This window comes from Rhagoletis zephyria, unplaced genomic scaffold, assembly GCF_001687245.7.
Source record: "Rhagoletis zephyria isolate East Lansing unplaced genomic scaffold, Rhagoletis_zephyria_1.1 Rzeph_scaffold_00977, whole genome shotgun sequence".
Lineage (NCBI taxonomy): Eukaryota > Metazoa > Arthropoda > Insecta > Diptera > Tephritidae > Rhagoletis > Rhagoletis zephyria.
In genome coordinates, this window is record NW_016158061.1 from 95,304 (window position 1) to 113,426 (window position 18,123).

At 36.1% G+C, this 18,123-nt stretch overlaps 3 protein-coding genes across 4 annotated transcripts in view; 2 read left to right on the plus strand and 1 right to left on the minus strand.

Annotated features, from left to right (window-relative positions):
* The window catches only part of LOC108362286 (trichoplein keratin filament-binding protein), a 48,235-nt gene that overhangs the window by 20,930 nt on the left and 9,182 nt on the right, over positions 1 to 18,123 (minus strand). The window lies entirely within an intron of this gene.
* LOC108362290 (peptidoglycan-recognition protein SB1-like) lies at positions 7,740 to 8,826 on the plus strand. The gene is made up of 3 exons (XM_017615218.1): positions 7,740 to 8,029; positions 8,133 to 8,480; positions 8,573 to 8,826. The coding sequence occupies exons 1-3, from the start codon at positions 7,945 to 7,947 to the stop codon at positions 8,824 to 8,826; spliced, it is 687 nt and encodes a 228-aa protein (XP_017470707.1). The 5' UTR covers positions 7,740 to 7,944.
* On the plus strand, positions 10,931 to 12,963 carry LOC108362287 (peptidoglycan-recognition protein LB-like). Of its 2 annotated transcripts, XM_017615215.1 has the most exons (4): positions 10,931 to 11,047; positions 11,154 to 11,264; positions 11,561 to 11,992; positions 12,099 to 12,963. In XM_017615215.1, exons 2-4 carry the CDS (start codon positions 11,165 to 11,167, stop codon positions 12,281 to 12,283), a joined length of 717 nt encoding a protein of 238 aa, XP_017470704.1. In that variant the 5' UTR covers positions 10,931 to 11,047; positions 11,154 to 11,164; the 3' UTR covers positions 12,284 to 12,963. The 2 variants fall into 2 exon arrangements, with proteins under 2 accessions (XP_017470704.1, XP_017470703.1); XM_017615214.1 differs by having other exon boundaries at positions 10,931 to 11,264.

Here is an 18,123-nt window from a genome sequence, read left to right on the forward strand (position 1 = left end):
TAACATAAAATATGGGTGTTAACAGAGGGTGTTTCATTTAACTGGGAGTGGTAGTTGGAAAACTTTTGTCATTTCAAGTGACATAATGAAACTTTTAACTGAAACGAATGGCTGATGGAAAACGATGAAGGATGAAGTGGAAATAAGGCGCAGACGATGGTCAAGCTATAACTTTACGTGGCATAGAGCGTAACTTACTTCAGCGCATACATAAATTCTAAGTATGTCCTGTATGTAGAGTGCTTCCTTATGTATGTATGTATGTATGTATGTATGTATGTATGTATGTATGTATTAGGGTACAGTTAATAATCTTTGGAAAAAGTTTGAGTAACTACCACAAATCGCTTCAATCAGCGTCGATTGTCTGACACATTCGCTTTCCGCTTATCGGAGCGAAACAAAGCGCCCCAAACAGAAAAGGCTCGGAGTAAGGTTACGATCAGCCCATACTAGGACGGATGTCCGAAACAGTGGCGACAGCAAACTACTAACTATTATTGCATGTTAAGGTTACATAAACATCAGACTTACATACATAGATATATTTGTAGCAGTACTTAAGCAATCAAGTACGTTTGTATGTAGCAGTATACATAAATAACTGCTAAAGGGCTTCAAAAAAAGCTTTGATACAAATTTTAATGGTAGATCCATGAGCTAAAAGGCGACACATTTAATGCGCTGTTATTTAGTCGATTACAAAAAAAAAGTATGTTTTATTAAGCGAAATATAATTACCAAAAAAATTTATCCACATGTGTTTTCCGTTAAATATTCAAAAAATATATATAGAGCGGCGAATGACATAAAAATATTAATTGCGTGTCTATGGCTTCGTTTAAGAAATTGCACTGTATCACGCCACCGACAAAAGCAACAACTTCTGTGTCCCAAAATGTCGGTTCTCCCTCATTTTCATACACACACACACACACCATCACAAAGTGTTAACTGTCACAATTTGTGCTTTGCATGTACAGGAAAGGAGGATATCGACAGGCGTTTAGGCTTGACAGCTTAGGAGCTTAAGCGCGGCGAATATGTCATCATGGGCTGCCGAAAACTTTGTGGGTCGAAAAGTTTATTTTATGCGCTAATTTATTTAGTTTGGTTGTTAAGTTAGTTTTTCTCTGCTTTTGTTTTTGTTTTTGTTTTTGTTTATTAGAGGCTTTCTGTTTCGATTCCCACGCAAGGCGAGAAAGGATAAAAAGTTAACTGATGCGGTTGTAATTAAAAAAGGATAGAACAAAGAAGGTCAGTACAAAAAGCCAATAACAGCAGGAGTTAATGAAGGTTGGACGAAGAACACTGGTAAACATTTGTTTTCATTTGTTGCAAAGGGTATTTATTATCCCTAAAATATGATGCGGAAAAGGTCAGGGGGCATTTATTATTCATTTATAAAATTTCATTAAATTATTAAGGCGCAAAGAGCTTAGAAAAAGTGGTTGTTGGCTATATTAATTTCTTGAAAATTGTTGTCAATGGTCAGTTTGTTATTCGCTATATTCGAGCCTAAATTCATATGAATTGCAGTTTTAAATTTTGTAAAATAATTAAAGATTAAAAGATGCGTATTCATTCAAATTGGAAGGAAGCTCTGGCCATTAAAAAATAACTTGAAACTGGACATTAGAGTGGTCATCCACAAAATGGGAGATTAGTTGTATCAAACTTAGTATCTGAGTAACATTGCAGGCGCTACATAAGCAAGAGCAACAAAATCAGCAGCGGGGTAAACTTTAAACGCCGGAAATATGACAACAGATGCTCAAGTTCTAGGTCACATGGATTACCGTACGTAGCGCTAAATACAATTTAAATTGCGTCAATCGGACGTGATGCAGCGGACAGAAGACCGATAGCAGCCACGAAGACTAGGGACTTACTTACTTACTTACTGCAATACTTGAAGGGGGGTCTCGTGGAAAGTGGAGGGACATACAGTTCTACACCGCCTTCGAACTGCGAATGGTTTTAGGAGAAGTTTTTTTCGTGGTAGAAATACATTCACGATTTCCAAAAATCATGTTACATTTCAGAAACTATTTCTTTAGTTCATATATCACCCAGTTCAGTTTTTTCAACTCCATTCAATTACTGTAATATAGACTTTGCTTTTGTACCCTTTAAACTTTCATTCCAATCTGATTTAAAATTATAAATTTAAATAAAATATCAGTGCTACCGCATGAAACCCATGCTTTTGTGGAACACGAATATGATGAGGAGATATAATCTATATTGGTTCCAACGAAAAAATCACTTGGAGCAGCAATATCTTCTCACACAACTCTATAGCAATCGACTAAACTTGGATGAAGAGAAAAAAAAATCTGAAAGATATTTATAATTTTCAATAATGAAATAAATTTCATTTCCAATGCACCAACCTTTTTTTAACGAATAAAAACATTATTGTCAGATGACAGCCTGAGATATAGCGTTTTCGAAGTGGCAACTGAAATCGGGCCCTCCCTCTTCAATCAAATTCTGAAAAGAGGCGTTCTTAATCTTCTTAATTCTTCGATTCAGGCAATGATTTACTGTCTAAACGAGTTCCATCTAAAGGTTTATGACCAACCACGCGACTTTTGTGGAGTTTTCCAGAAGTCTGAATTGAGGCTGACATAGACCACATAAAATATTTTGGTGGAAGCTATAAAAAAAGGCAACAAATTGCGTTCGAGAACCACCTTAATGAAGAAACATACCTACAAATGTTTATTCTCTTCATAATTCGTTAATTTATTGCCAAAAAAATCCCAAAAGAAAAGTCAAACTATGGCATAGATGTGCCAATAAGTAACGCTTTGTTGTTGTTGGCCATTTCTTTTGATACTGATGTGTGTGTGTCGAAGTGTGTGTGAAGGCACTCTTGACGCGTGTAGGGGGAATTTTCATCTGTTGTTTACATTATTGGAAATAAACAACAGATTCTAAGAGAAAGGTGATTTTTAAAACGTTTCAGTAAACTGAAGACGTCTAAACTTACATACATACATAAATATACTGGCAGAAAACACAAAACAAATATTTCTAAACTCTTGATAATTAAGTGGGAAAGCTAGATTTTTTATGTTTTTTTGCACCAAATTACAAAAATTACTACTTTGATAGAATCAGCCTTATTATGAGTTTCGTTTTCCCCGAACCGGTTCACTTTTCACTTTTGGTTTTCGTGTATTCACTATAGGCGGATGAACAATTTTCGGGTGAATTTTTTTTCCGGACGAATTTTTTTTTTTCGGGCGAAACTCAGGATAAGGCCGAATAACTAATACACTTTTGAAAACCGTGTGGGATATTTTGCTAAACAAACGTAAATTATTCTAATATTCTTAGCCTTGTGTAGAGAGCTTTCAACAAAGGCAATTTAACCGCATATCTTTTTCTATGTGATAAGGCAAAAAAACAGCATTATCATTAAATTTGTATTAAAATGCAGCTGTTTTAACGGTTTTTCAGACACTTTATTTACATTGCGTTCAACGAAATTTGCAAATAATTGCCTGCAGATACTCCCCTGCAGGAAATTGAATTACTTTGAAAGTAATTTATAAACTACTTTATTTTCGACGACAACTAAATAATTGAAATTCTCACTATGCTACCTGTAACCAACTCAGTCAATTGCCTTTTCCTGCATGTATTTTCAACCACTTTAAAATGAATTTGGCGTAAACAACTTCAAATCCATTATGTTTCCTTTGAATACGCTTTCGTTCTGCAATTCACAGATGCTTTTTAATAACTAAGAAAAACCGAAATTAAAAATTTAAAATTAACTGAGATTGGAACATGGACTTTCTTGGCTGCGACCAATTGTAGCAAACATCTTTGCACGCTCAACTACAGCCAGACATGTAAATGTGCTTTCAAATGTTCAGTTTGTCAGACTGTGCATTTAATTTCAACTCCTCTAAAATTAATTTGGTTTACACAACTTCAAAGTCAGTGTGTTTCTTTTGAATACGCTTGCGCTCTGGACTTCACAGATGCTTTTTCATACTTCCAAGACACAAATTGTTTTTTTTTTTTTTTTAGACAAACAGAGTAAAAAAATTCGAACGATTTACTCATTGCATTTGTTTTGAAGTACTCTTTCAATTAGTTGATTTAAAAAAAATCACTTGTTTCCATCAGGGTCGGTATAAGTTGTTTTAATTTTTTCTACTTTTTAAATGTTTTTTTTTTTTTTGTGACGACTGCGTTGAAAAATTCCCCTTTGGTAATTTATAGGAGTGCACATAAATCAATAAATAATTTATATAATTACGCGGTCATTAATATGGGTATTTGCGGAGCCGTTTTTACACAGCGCTGCAAAGTTCTTTCAGAAAAACCTTTAGCTATATTCGCAATTAAAATCAATGCGCAAATGTGAATATGTTATCTTTGCAAAATTGATTTCGATCATAGACTATTAAATAAAATTTATTTTTTAGATTTTGTGGATTAAAAAGTAGTGTCGTTCCAACTTCTCGAAAGTACTTTCAGAACACTCTCGAATGGTAGAACATAATTTTTTCGTGACCTAAGAAAGTTTACTACTGTTACCTTCTTACACACTTCTAAATAAATCTATGCACAACAAGTAAAATAATCTTTTATGAGCAACAATTTCAAGCTAATTACATAATTTAGTGCATAAAGCGCTCTTAGTTGTTTCCACTTCATTAACTTTGAATATCATTTACTATCACTTCCATGCTAACGTTGTCATCGGTTCAAGCTTCACTCATTTGCCTCCCACCGCATCCCACAAAAAATGCATCGTTGCATTTCCGCATCATTAGCGAGTGAGAAACCGCAAAGAATACGCTTGTAATACGCTCGGTAATTGTGGGCGACAAGCAGGGCTGCCATCTTGGCTCAAACTGTGCCATTTTGGCCCTCTTTTACTTCAAATGGCACTTACTTTTTCAATTCGGCACAAAGTTCCAAAATGGCACTTTTAAAAAATAAATACTAATATTTTAATATATTTTTGTGAAATCCATTGCGTGTACTTGTTTTTCTCAACTAAAATTTTCTAATTTCTATATTGTATACAACTGATTTATATTAATTTGGTATTGGACTTTTGTTTTAGAAATGTGTTCATACACTGAGGGAAAAAAATATTAAAATCAAATAGAAACGTAATTGATCTTACTATAAACGTCAACGAAAGTACTGTATATTGGTAAATATTCAATTCAATTACGCGCATATTAAAATGACCGCGTTCATACTGAAAAAGCATCCGCGAAGTGAATAATCAAAACAAAAACTACAAAAAAAATATTAATTTGCATGTTGCCTGCATTGGAATTCGAACCCGACCATCTCCGGATATCAACAACTTGTGGCAAGCATCTTTGCGCACTCAGCTAAACCCAAACATATAAATTTGCTTTCAAATGTTGAATATCCATCAACACCACAGCACGCGATTTGTACTATGTATGTATGTGTTTGTTGTCGCCGCTCTCAGAGCGGCGCTCTGCATGCTTGGGGTGCTTATGTACACTTACATATACATACTCAGATGTGATCAATCAAATACGTGCGTAATAAATTTTGTATGAAAATATTATTTTTAAATACGAACATTTTTAAACGATAATTAAATATAAAGTATTCATTTTTACTATGCATTATTTCCCTCAGTGTAGTTTTAATGCCAAATGGGGAGAATTAAAAAGAGAATTGCACCTTTTTTGGCAATTTCATTTTTCTATTTGGCACATTTTGGCACTTTTTCATCCTCAATATGGCACTCCATAGCTAAGTATAGTTGGCAGCCATGGCGACAAGGCGTTCATGGCCAAGAAACCGACAGGAGGCCAGGTAATGTAGCTAACGCAGGTATGCCGGCAAAAGCTCCACTAAAACCAATAACGGTTTTGTGGCTCTACACTGCTGAACATTTTTGTGATGCGATTCGGGTAATCCCCGTAGAATACCGAAAGCGTAAAACCACGCTCCACCACAAAAAATACCTTACTTACTTACCTAGTAGGTATTATGCATTTACCAGTTGCTCTAATATGTAAATCTGTATGTCAGTACTTGTGTTTGCTTTTACCTAAGCTGGTTGGCAAGTCTCACTTAATCTTCGCGACATTTCTTGATTCGCGCTAAAGACTATCTTCTTCAAGTTGGCGTTTACGCTGCTTTGTGGGCGTTGTTCAGCTATCTTTTGGATTTGTTTTAGTTGTTCACAATTTTTCAGTGGCACTCGCTAATATTTAAACGATTGGCGCATAATTTAGCTGTAAGTAACATTTTTAAGTCTGTGGTAATAGCGTTCGATTTGTTAGAAAAGGGGGTTTTTAGTAGCAGATATCAAAGACTTAATATACATATCTACCTACTGCACGCGATTTATCTATGTGCGTTTATAACTTTATTTACTTAATAGTATTGACATTGTTGAGCATTTGTTTACAAAGTCTTTTTTTTGTTGCGACAGAGTTTTACGCTGTATACAGAACTGGGGGACTCACTTCAGATTAAAAAAAAGTCGCACGAAAATATGTCGCTTTTTCTAAAAGCTCGTTTGGTCTCGAATGGCTTGGAGTGGTTCTTCCCAATTTGAACGTCAGTCAGTAGAGATACATAGCTGTGTAAATCCTGTGAGAAGCCAAATTTAGACATGGCGCCGTAGGGAACAATTTTGTCATAGCAGGAAACGACCTCTTCGGCAGCAGTACGAAATGATTTGGTAGATGAAATCGCATTGCGGGTGGAGCTGTTTGATTGAAAACAAACTGAGACTCGAATGTGAAAATTTCCGGCGGTCAATTTTCAGGACCTTAACTGCAAGAGGGTGCCTTTAAAATCGCTTTTATTTTATTTGTGATTCCATTGTAGATAAATTCTTGCCATTCCCATTCTAATGTTGACTGATTGGAGAACAGCTCAAAAAAATATTTGTTGTTTTCATTTTTGTTAAGTGTGGAACTAAGCTTTTGCATCTAATTTGTGATGTGAAAGTTTTAACTTTTCAATTGGATTTCTTAGAAAATGTTTGAGTAACCCATTAAATTTTAGTATAATAAATGCAAGTTTCAAGTATGAGCGCAATCTTTTTTTATACGAAAGAAAGTTCGCAACAGCCTCAACGAAAAAATTCTTAAAAATCAAGTTTAAACTTGTCCATTTACTCGAATTGTTTTTTTAAGAAATCGATTGGAAAAACTGCAAATTTCGATGAAAGCATCTTGCTATTTCTTGAATTTTTCCCCGAGTTCTGTATGAAATCAAAAAGAATTGATTTTTTTGGCTTTTGTTGTCGAATGAACAATATCTACTTTTATAAAAAAATAAGAAAAATTTGGTATGGAAAATATAAATGTATAAAATCGTCAAAAACGTCCGGGTACTTTGTTATGCCGAGCTCTTAGCATTCCGCCAAGCGTCACTATTTATACTACCAAACTTAAACAAAACAAATAATACCCAAACAAAGCCACATTTGTGAGAAGTGGCCTAATTCGACTTTTTTAAATATTTCACCATAACGATTGACATAGCAAAAACAAGCAACTTCCATAAATGAAAAACTTGTGCTAACAAAAATCCCCCAACAGCTTGCTGCCTAATTTGAGAGCGCAGGAAGAGCGAATTAGTAAAAAACTCTAACTGAACCATACTTTGTATGTTATTGTAGCAGCAAATAATTGTGAAAGATATTAACGTATAAAAGCTGACGCAATTTTCGTTCGCACCTCACTTTAGCCGCCCTCAGCAGCTCAGCACAGCCATCATATGGAGCGACCTTGTCTCTAATGCAGTGGCGGTTAGTCAGCCATATTTTGGAGAAAGTCAGATTTATAAACAGCAGCAGGTAGATCCACAAAAGCGACAAAAGCAAACATAAACATAAAAAATGTATTGAAATTTATCTAAGTACTTATGTAAGTGCAAAGCGAACAAGAAGCAGCAGCAATCATGAACACCTCCAACACTTTACTGAAACTTCTGTTGGCACTTTCATGTAAAAGCCTCTTCAATCGACACTTTGGCAGCTCGGCAGGTATGTACATACATAAGTGTGATAGGAAAAAAAGTACTGGATGGAATTGCCTGCATGTACTAAATATGTAAGCATTCGTATGTATGTATATTTCTACTTGCAGCCCCCATGCAGACTACCGACGACGGACATTGGAAGTTTATAGCGCGCCACGAGTGGAGCGCACGTCCGCCCATGGAGCGCAAACGCTTTGCAAGGCCGGCACCTTTTCTTATCATTCACCACTCATACGAACCAGGCATTGCTCTGACGGCAGATGATTGCCGTGCTGCCATGCAACAGATACAGGACTTCCACATGAATGACCGCCATTGGGCGGACATTGGCTACAGTTTTGCCATCTGTGGTGATGGCAATGTGTACGAGGGGCGCGGCTACGAAATGGTCGGAGCACACGCGCCACTCTACAATAATCGTAGCATTGGATTGCTGTTAATTGGCGATTTTACAGGTAAGGGTCAATGATTGCAACAACGACGACGACGACGACGACGACGACGATCTTGAATTGAAGGTGCACAATCAATTTTATGAATTTTACAGCCCAGCTGCCACCGGCGCCGATGATGGCGGTGGCACAGGATTTTATTAATTATTCAATCGAAGGCGGACACTTGCATGAGGACTACATTTTGTATGGCCATCGGCAGGTGAGATATGGCACGGATTGTCCGGGCGATGTCCTTTTTTCGGAGATACAAAATTGGCCGCATTGGCAAAGTGATGTGGGGGTTGTGGCTTATCTGCCAGTCCAGGCAGGCGCAACTGTGGATGTGCCTTTGACCGTGAAGCCATAGAAAGTAGTAAATAGAAGGAGTTATTTGTCACCTCGCAGTATTATAGACAATGCTAAAGTTAATAGCACAAATTTTAATTTACGATATAAATAACTTTCAAAGCACAGTCATACAGATTTTTGTTTTAAAGTTGTCGGAAGAATACCCTTTTTATTTTTAGCGCCAAATAACAAATTGATAGCCGTCTATATTTAGTTGGAGGAGGGATCAAAGCAGGTGATACGGTTATCGCAAACAAGGACGATCTAACATAGCAGACTTCTACTTGGTTACAGGTCCTCTTTGATCCATGTACCGCGAAGTATCCTTGCTGATATGTATTTATGACACGAAACATTCGCTCTGTCTGTTAGCTTTCCTATTTGCCCTCTAATTCTGTGCTTCCCTTTTCATCCGGATATAACTGTTTTGAGTACTGGAGCTGCATGGCAGTTCGCTGAATTACTGTAATTCGTTATATTAGTAAACAATTTCCTTGAAGTTAGATACGTCCGAAGCTAACCCTCTGAAAGCCTACATACATCCACAAAACTAGAAGTGCCTTGAAAGCCGCGGTTCGCGTTATTATCATTGCAGCAAAGATGGCCAGGCAGGCAAGTCATTGGATATATCTGAGCTTGGCCTGCTTTGGCTGGGAATAACTAACACCAAGGTACTTAACTTGTTCAGAGAAGTGTACCTTTTCGCCTTGGAGAAAAGGTTTTTACAGTTAGTCCCTTTCCTGCTTTCTGTAGAAAATAACTGTAATAGCCTTTTTAGAGTTTACATTTACATAAGTATGTTAATAATTTTTTCCTAAATATTTTGCGACTACGTATAGCGAATTATTATAGAGGTTAGAGGTTGTGCCTTCAAACCTACCTGTGATTAGGTTGACCATGCCATCCGCGTGGATCGAAGCTCTTTTCAGGCATGGTAACATAATACAGGAGACCATCGACTTTTTAATTTTCCTTGTGGGACACGGAGCAGCTTGGACGGTAAGTCTTCCTGGAACAAGCAGAAAATTTACGGCTTCAATCCAAAAGACTGTGACCGGCCTGCATCCGAAGAACAACTAAAAATAAAAATGGATTTTTTCTATACTTAAAGTAGCAGAGTGAGTAAATGGCGGAGGTGGTGCGGGGCCGCGAGTTTGGCAATCGCTTGTACTTCTAATAGAATTTTCAAACTTGCAATCATTGGACTGATACAGAAATATGCATAATAGCCCAGTGTTTCCTTAAAAGGCCAGACATAAAAGTTAGTTTAGCCCAAAATTGCCCACTTATTAAGCTTTGATCTAAGCGGGCTTGGGAATTCATTATCACGGAGCTTGGTCTTTGAGTTATTTGTTATGGCGCTTTATGTGATATCTTCAGCCAGCAGAAGAGTTTCTTAGTAGCATTGGCACCGCGCCTCATATTTATCCTCAATTTATAATCAAACCTGTAGACCAGCGATGGGCAGAGAGAGCTTTTACTCTGCACGTGACTATACAAAATGTATGGAGAGCTTAAGGGAGCTTTACCCGCGGGCAAGGCGGTGCCCCTCGCCGCTGTAGACATATCGTTGAGTGGTGCAATGGCCAAAGTTCCTCTGATGAATATCAGTGAGTTAAGTGCGAGCTTTGTTGTATATTATTCACTAGAACGTAAAAATGAAGAAAATTCCCGAAAATTTGGTGAACAGAAACAAAAAAAAAATAATAATAATAAAAAAGAAAAACAAATATATGTATGTTAACTTATTTACATGCTGGCCCGACTGACCTTTGTGAGAATCACTCAGCGCTGCTAAGAAGCAAAGAGCGAAGTACAAACAGCAAACGCATGTCGAAGCTGAGAGCGAGCGTGATTAAAACAGATTAAGAAGTTCGAAACGATTTAGCGATCAAGCGGCAAAAGTCTCAGCCATCAAACAACAAAGCCACGCGCAAAAAGAAAAACCGGACTAAAGGGGAAGTTTCAGGGGGAGCGAAGGAGAGAAGCAACAGTAATGTGGCACATGTAAACATTTCCTATGCATTGCCTCTACAACAACAACAACGGACAACAGTCGGGCATACTGAAGTTTTTAATTGGTGATCGGAAAGCTGCGCTCAGTTATCAATTAAAAGCGGACATGACCACAGCCGGTTTTTCAGCGGAATAGCAAAGCAATAATACAACAACAAGTAGGAGGATAGAATTACATAAAAGCAACAACTAGAGCGAAACAACAAATACATAGTCAATATTGGGTACGTGAATCGGTGCAAGTTGAAAAACATTACACGGAAACGGGAAACAGGCAGCTACAACAAACCGACCAAAAAGCGCTGAAAATTTCATTATTTCATTATTTAGTTTTGTTGAAAATGGTTGACACAAGCAGGAGGGGGACCGCACCCGCCGGACGCACCACTTCGATGCACAGACTGCTGTTGTGGGCTGGCTTGCTGTTGGCCATGTTTACTTGTGAGTTAATTGCCAGTTAAATTGCGTTCGCTAACAATGCAAATTGCGAAATTTCTAATTTTCTTCTATCAAACGGGTGCGAATAGATATGTATGTACGTATATTTATGAGCATGTGTGTGTGTGTGTGTGTGCAGCATGGCATTAGTACAAGCCGCATTCGAAAGCTGGCAGGCGTATTGTTATGAGCCGAAATGCATGTCTGCCTGTTTGCTCCAAATAACCACTAACCACAAATGTTTGCTTTTTCATGCTTTCCCCGCCACCACTCACTCCCTTCGCTTTGCATTCAATTAGCGATCGAGACGAGCGAAGCTGGTGCCATACCTAGCAGCTACGACAGGAAGCAGAGCACGGATAACACCGATGCAGAGGTACCAAGCAACCAAATATTAGGACACACGCGTGACTGGCGGCTAATCACGCGCGCCGAATGGGCCGCACGCGCCCCCAACAAGGTTGTTCATTTCAGCGGACCCGCGCCATACGTTATCCTGCATCACTCCTATCAGCCGGGCGTTTGCCGGACGGAAGACGCCTGCAAAGCAGCGATGCGTTCCATGCAGAACTTCCATATGGACAAGCAAGGCTGGTCGGACATTGGGTACAGCTTCGCCGTTGGCGGCGATGGCAATGTGTACGAGGGTCGCGGTTACGAGGTGGTCGGTGCGCACGCACCAAACTACAATAGCCGCAGCATTGGTCTGCTCTTAATTGGTAATTTCATGGGTGAGTTATGGTGGCGCGGAGTGCGTGGAGTGGATGCATAAATGACAATGACATGACAACGATAGATACAGAGTGTTCATTATTATTTTTTTTTGGTTTGTTGTAGAGGAACAGCCGCCAGCGCCAATGCAACAAGTCGCACAGGACTTTATTAAATACTCGGTGGAGGCTGGTCATTTGCGTGAGGATTACATTTTGCATGGCCATCGGCAGGTGCGCAACACTTTATGTCCGGGTGATGCACTCTATGCGGCTGTGAAGCAGTGGCCGCATTGGGAGCAGGCAAAGTGAACGATTAAGGGAGGGTTTAGTTTTTTCATTAGTATTTAAAATTTTTTTGTTGTAGCTTATTTCTATTAAATTATTCGAGAAGTATTTATTGTTCAAACATATTTGTGTGTACATTTGTATGTAAGTACTTGTATTTGTGCCAAAAAAAAACCAAACAGCAAATGTATGGTTCCCGCAATTTCTAAAGCAAATTTTGAGTCGATTGTGTATTGTTATCTTTATATTGTTATCATCGTTATTTATATTCTTGTACCAGGGCTTAATGAAGTCGTACAGCTTTTGGAGTGGTCTGCTTGAATGATAAGAAGGTTAAGTACTAGAATTGAAATCAAAGGGGGAGTCCCGGCAATAGACTGAATAATACTACTCGACTATAAATTATGAGTGGCATTTAAAGTACGTAAAAATTTAATAATAGAATGCATGCCCTCATGCATGTCATATGAATACCCAGTAGTAAATTCGTCTAGCCCAAGAGTTAGGTATGTACTTCTTAAAAAATGATTTTCACTTAGTACTCTAGCATGGTGCGCTATTTTTACGAAATCTAAATACTAATTTCCAGATATGCTTATACCTTATTTTGAAATCGCCAAGATGGACAACTAATGGGCCAATGGTGTCCCTGCCAGTCTGAGGGCATTCGCGAGCTAAATTAATAGGCAGAAACATTCATTATGTTATAAGTACCGGCCCTTTGAATGTTGTACGTATAAGTACCTTCGCCGATACCGATAAGGAGTCACAGCGCACAGNCATAGACCTTCGCGATTATATAACTGGATTTGGAAAGTTCTAGATCAACATTTTATAATATTTTAAGCATAGGAGCAGATGGAATTTTATTTTCAACGAAATTTTGATCTATGATTATGTACAAAGACAGTTATGTAAGCCGTTTTGGTTGGCATTTTAGTCATAGCTATGGTTGCTTCAAGACCACTGTGTAGAATCACAATTTTCCGTACGCAACATTTATGGACAAAAATAAGCAAAGGAAAAAAAACAGAATTTGGCGTGAGAGATTGAAAAAGCGTACCTATTAACATATCATTCCGAAATTTTGCGCATATGTTAGCATTAATATTATAACAAAAAACAAAAAAAAAAATGGAGTAATCCGTTTATTTTAACACATACCTCCTATGCAAACTTAACCTCAAAAACGCCTTAAAAGTCGCAATTATGAGCCCAGTTTTTTTTTCAAAAATCGAAAAGTTATTAGAAAAACACATTGCTCAGTTGAATAAAAGTCGCAATAAATTTTAGTTAAATAAAATTCTACTGACTTCTGTTATTTTTATTTTCATTTTTATTGTCAACTCCGTAAGGTTATAACGAATTTTTCTTATTCAGATATTGCTTTATAAGTCTAAAGCAAATATAAGAATTGCATGTTCAAAAAACTTAATTTTTTCCGCTGCAATCTCACTGTGCAACGTTCTGAGCCAGTACATAAATATTAGCGTGGGCCGAAAATCCGCTTTTTTAGAATTTTGATTGGTAATAGCAAAAATATCGTTCATTATGCTCTAAAAAATATCTATGTGCAATGTTAAAAATTTTTGGTCCATATCTTAGGCTCGCCCAAGTCCATCAAAGTTCAATACTAAAAAAACAAAATTCTTAGCTAACTTCGATTCTCTACAAAAAAAGGTGCATATACCAAATTATGTAGGACTAATACTTTAGAAGATTATTGCAATTTTAGTAAAAAAATTTATTACTTAATTTATTTATTAATTTTTATTTTTTGGCCATATTAAACTTTGATGGCCTTGGGCGGGCCTAAGATATTGATCAAAAATTGTCATATTTCACACAGATTGCTTTTAGAGCACAGTGAACAAGATTTTTGCTATTACCAATCAAAATTCTAAAAAAGCGGATTTTCGGTAGGGACCTTTTAACAGGCTTTTTTCTTTTATTTTATGTTTATTTTTTTATGAAAGTTTCGCCAAATTTCGAACTTTGTACAAGAATTAAAAGAATAGCAAATTTTTCCAAAATATTATTTTTTTCAGTCTCTTGTTTTTAATTTTATTTGAGACTTGGGTTTAATTGAAAATGTTCACACAGATTCTGTGTATGTGTATGTGTATGTATACTGTGTCAAATGCGTTTAGAATTGCTTATCCAGTTTCAGTACCAAATACTACAGTCCAGCGTTTATTACAAGCGTTGAATTTAAACTAAAAATATGAAAATGCACAGTAAAAGACTTACACCGATTCGGAATATTACCGAATTGCCACTGGTCATTAAATTGAAATAATTGAGTGTCAAACTTAGTGTGGAAGCAAAGTTAGGAGCATTTTTTATTAACATAAAAACAGGAATATTGTGTGCCATTAATAGCTAGTTTCACGAAAGCAAACCGATGGATATTAAATTTAAAAGAGAATCTTGATCATCAAATAATACCCGGTTTGCACATGACTTTTTTGTTTTAATAGCACGAAATTTTCAACATTCCGTTATAATTTTGAAATTTGTAGGGCTTCACTCAAAACCTTAGAAACCCCCAAAATGTAGAGTCTGAGGATACATTTTAGAAAACTCAGTTGCTAGTTTTCGAACGAGTGTAATGTAAACAATTTTAATTTACGGAAGCAATACGAGAAACAAAAGTCCAATAATGTCTTTCTTTTTATTAAAGCATTCGTGATCAAGTCCATATGCTGGGTGTTTCCCCGAAAATGCAACCACTTTTGTGGTGTTTTTTTTACATTTAAATGAAACAGCATCGCCATGATGAGATTTTTCTTTGAACTCAAACTACGGAACACAAATACTACGAAAAACAGCAAAAAAATTTGTCGGTTATGATTTTGACATGGCTGCAGTTTATCGAAATTTCCAGCGAATCTACTACTCGCGTGTTTCCAGTTAAGCATGAAAGTGCAATGTGAAAAAGTGGCACACTAGTAAAACCAAAAATTTTTTTTTTTTGTTGGCTTTTGAAAAAATCCCCTTTTCATATCAATTGAAAAAGTACCAACACAAAATTCCATCACATTAATGCAAAGCAAAGTAAGAACTCTTCGTGGTCTACTTACCACTTTTTCAACTGATAAGCGGAAAAAAAGCTGCATACAAAAGAGTATTTTAAATAAATATACCTCATTTTTGCTTTTGTTTGATTGACGTTTTTAAAATACAGAAGACTTCTAACTAACTGCATACTTAGATACATATGTACATATATGTATGTAAATAAGTTGCCTCACCAAAAAAAAATTTAGGTTTTTTCACCAGAGTTATATTTATTATGCTGTAAGACTTCCGCCAAAATGTTTCGCAAAAATATTGAGATTTATATGAGCTGGACCGATTTAAAATTACCTCCAAAAATCTCGTTATTATGATTGCGTTGATAGAATTGGAAAAAGTCTCAACCAATTTGATTTAAAAAAAAAAACAAAAAAGATTTTACAATTCTAATGGAATAACAGTAGCGACTTATTTTTTATTGTGAAAGATGCTTATCGTTACCCTAATATAGAGCAGCCCTATCGTACAGCGCCTCTGAATGCAAAAAAGCCGTAACTAACGAACGTACGTATGCACTTGGTAAAAAACAATAGAAGTAGTAAAGCCCAATTCCCTCATAAATTATTAAAGTAATACTATGCAAATGGTCTAATAAATCAGTTCAAAATATTAATGGTTTATGTACAAAAAAAAAGAAAAACATTCCACTTATCTCACGCCAGTGGTCTTTCTTTCAATGCCACTTTAATTGATTGCACGAAGTATTTTTATGCTTGCTTCCTAACGGTACGACTAGCCAGCCATACACTTGAGAAGGTGTTGATAAAACTCTGATCGCACTCAAGCGTGAGTATCCAAGTCAAATGCGTAATTATAACACATTTACAACAGGATTAAAAATCGATTCAAAGATAGGAAAAGACACAAACATATCTACTTATGTAAACGATTGATGATAAAACAATGGCGTCATATTTAAAATTTTCAATACTCGACAAAAAAAATTTGGTTACAACCTCTAATCTTACATGCCATATTCCATATCACTATTGCAAGCAATTTCTTTGACTACCATCTTTTTAATCTACACAAATTTACATATCTACATATATCTACATATATACAAACATACGTAAGAAACAATCGTACTCGCAATATCGCGGCAGTATTGGTACATTGATAAATTACATACATATGTACATTTTGTAGTAGCAATCAGAAAAGTCGCTGAAATGAGCGCCAAATAATCACAAGAGTGCATAAACACGTTTCAACAATGGAGAGACAATTGGATACCAATAACTGTAAGTGAGAGAAAAAGCTTCGGCAACATTAAAAAAAAAACCGTTTTTGATCGCGGAAGCATGCTCATACGAAGTAAACAAACATAAACCGCTATTCAAAAGCACACCCACAACAAAAGATAATTTTTTGAGGGTGCAAAAACAATGGCATTGAGACAATTAGCGCCGCACTCAACAGTGCTAGCCTAATGTTTGCATACCGAATTTTTATTTTTATTTTTTGAAAGCACTGTGGAACAATTATAAAGTTATTTTAGATTCTCAACGGAATAATGACTAAGCCAACGTCTATGCGTCATAGTTGAGGATTTTGGACCTCCTAATTACTATTTCCTACAGTGGTTTAAAGTTAACCCTTTTTTGTCAGAAATGACTTATCTTACATATAATGGTATGTTCTTATGTAGGTATAAATAAGCTTCAAATAAAATTTAGCGAACAATTTTTTGTACATCATTTTTAAGGTAAAGAGAAAAATTGAAAACCGACATAAGTCCACTATCTGAAGGTTTATGTCTAAATTTTGTGTAGTGTATTTATGAATGCATTTGGGAACACTATTTAAATCAGTCAGTTAGAAACAGAAGTTCTTTACTAAGGGTAATTGAAAAAAAACGGAAATGCCATAAGCATTAAGAGACACTAACTGGAGTGATGGACTCGGTTTTTCCAAACTGGTTTCCACCGGTTTATTTTTTTATATCTATAAGGGCCATTTTCAGTACAAAAATTTTGTTAACTGCCGATTCTGAGTTAACTACGCACTGTGAATTTGGCGCTAAGTGATTTTTTCATATCCTTGATTTATCAAATATCTAATAAACCGAAATTTTTAACGAATAAACCGGTTTCTGCTATGGCAGCAAGAGCACTCCAAAAATTTAGAAAAAAAATCAGAAAAAATGCAATAAAGCATTAAAAAAAAATTTTAAATAAGACCAAGCGTGAATTTTTTACTAATTTTTATTTCTTTTACTTTTGATATAAATACCTAAGACTTTTGAACTTATTTTACTTTGCTCTTTTCTAAAAAAAAAACTTTATTATTAATGATTTTATTATGATATTCGGCTCAACATAAGATTTTCACTGTAAGAAAACAATACAAAACAAAACTGGCTTATTCGGATTTTTCTTAATTTCAAAATAGGGAACCGGGTTTTTTTTATTGAAACTCGAAACCCGGTTTTGGAAAAAATGCGAATGATCGAACAACGTAACCCTAGCATTTCATAACCGGATTTGTGTAGCAAATTTAGCCTTATAAATTAAACCGTTCATCTGTTTTTGACCTAATTTACAATTTTATAATTTTTAATTGATTGTTGTACGTATATTTTTTAGGTCTCACTGTTAGTATTTTCATTGTTGCTCTTTTCTGTAGCAAAGTTTGACGGAGAGCCCTCGAAACCCAGCGGGAGACATAGAATAAGCAAAACTGTTAACTTAAACAAGCAAAGCTCTTTTATTTGAATTCAAATTAAGCTTCTGTATTAATTACAAAAATCCATCACTAAATTCGTGGGCCATCCCTGCCTGCGC

Bases quoted from the DNA above. Each gene is read 5' to 3' on its own strand.
- LOC108362290 (XM_017615218.1), top strand. From the start codon at position 7,945: ATGAACACCTCCAACACTTTACTGAAACTTCTGTTGGCACTTTCATGT. The intron at 8,030-8,132 runs GTATGTACATAC...TTCTACTTGCAG, and splicing joins ACACTTTGGCAGCTCGGCAG to CCCCCATGCAGACTACCGAC. The intron at 8,481-8,572 runs GTAAGGGTCAAT...TGAATTTTACAG, and splicing joins GTTAATTGGCGATTTTACAG to CCCAGCTGCCACCGGCGCCG.
- LOC108362287 (XM_017615214.1), top strand. From the start codon at position 11,165: ATGGTTGACACAAGCAGGAGGGGGACCGCACCCGCCGGACGCACCACT. The intron at 11,265-11,560 runs GTGAGTTAATTG...GCATTCAATTAG, and splicing joins GCTGTTGGCCATGTTTACTT to CGATCGAGACGAGCGAAGCT. The intron at 11,993-12,098 runs GTGAGTTATGGT...GGTTTGTTGTAG, and splicing joins CTTAATTGGTAATTTCATGG to AGGAACAGCCGCCAGCGCCA.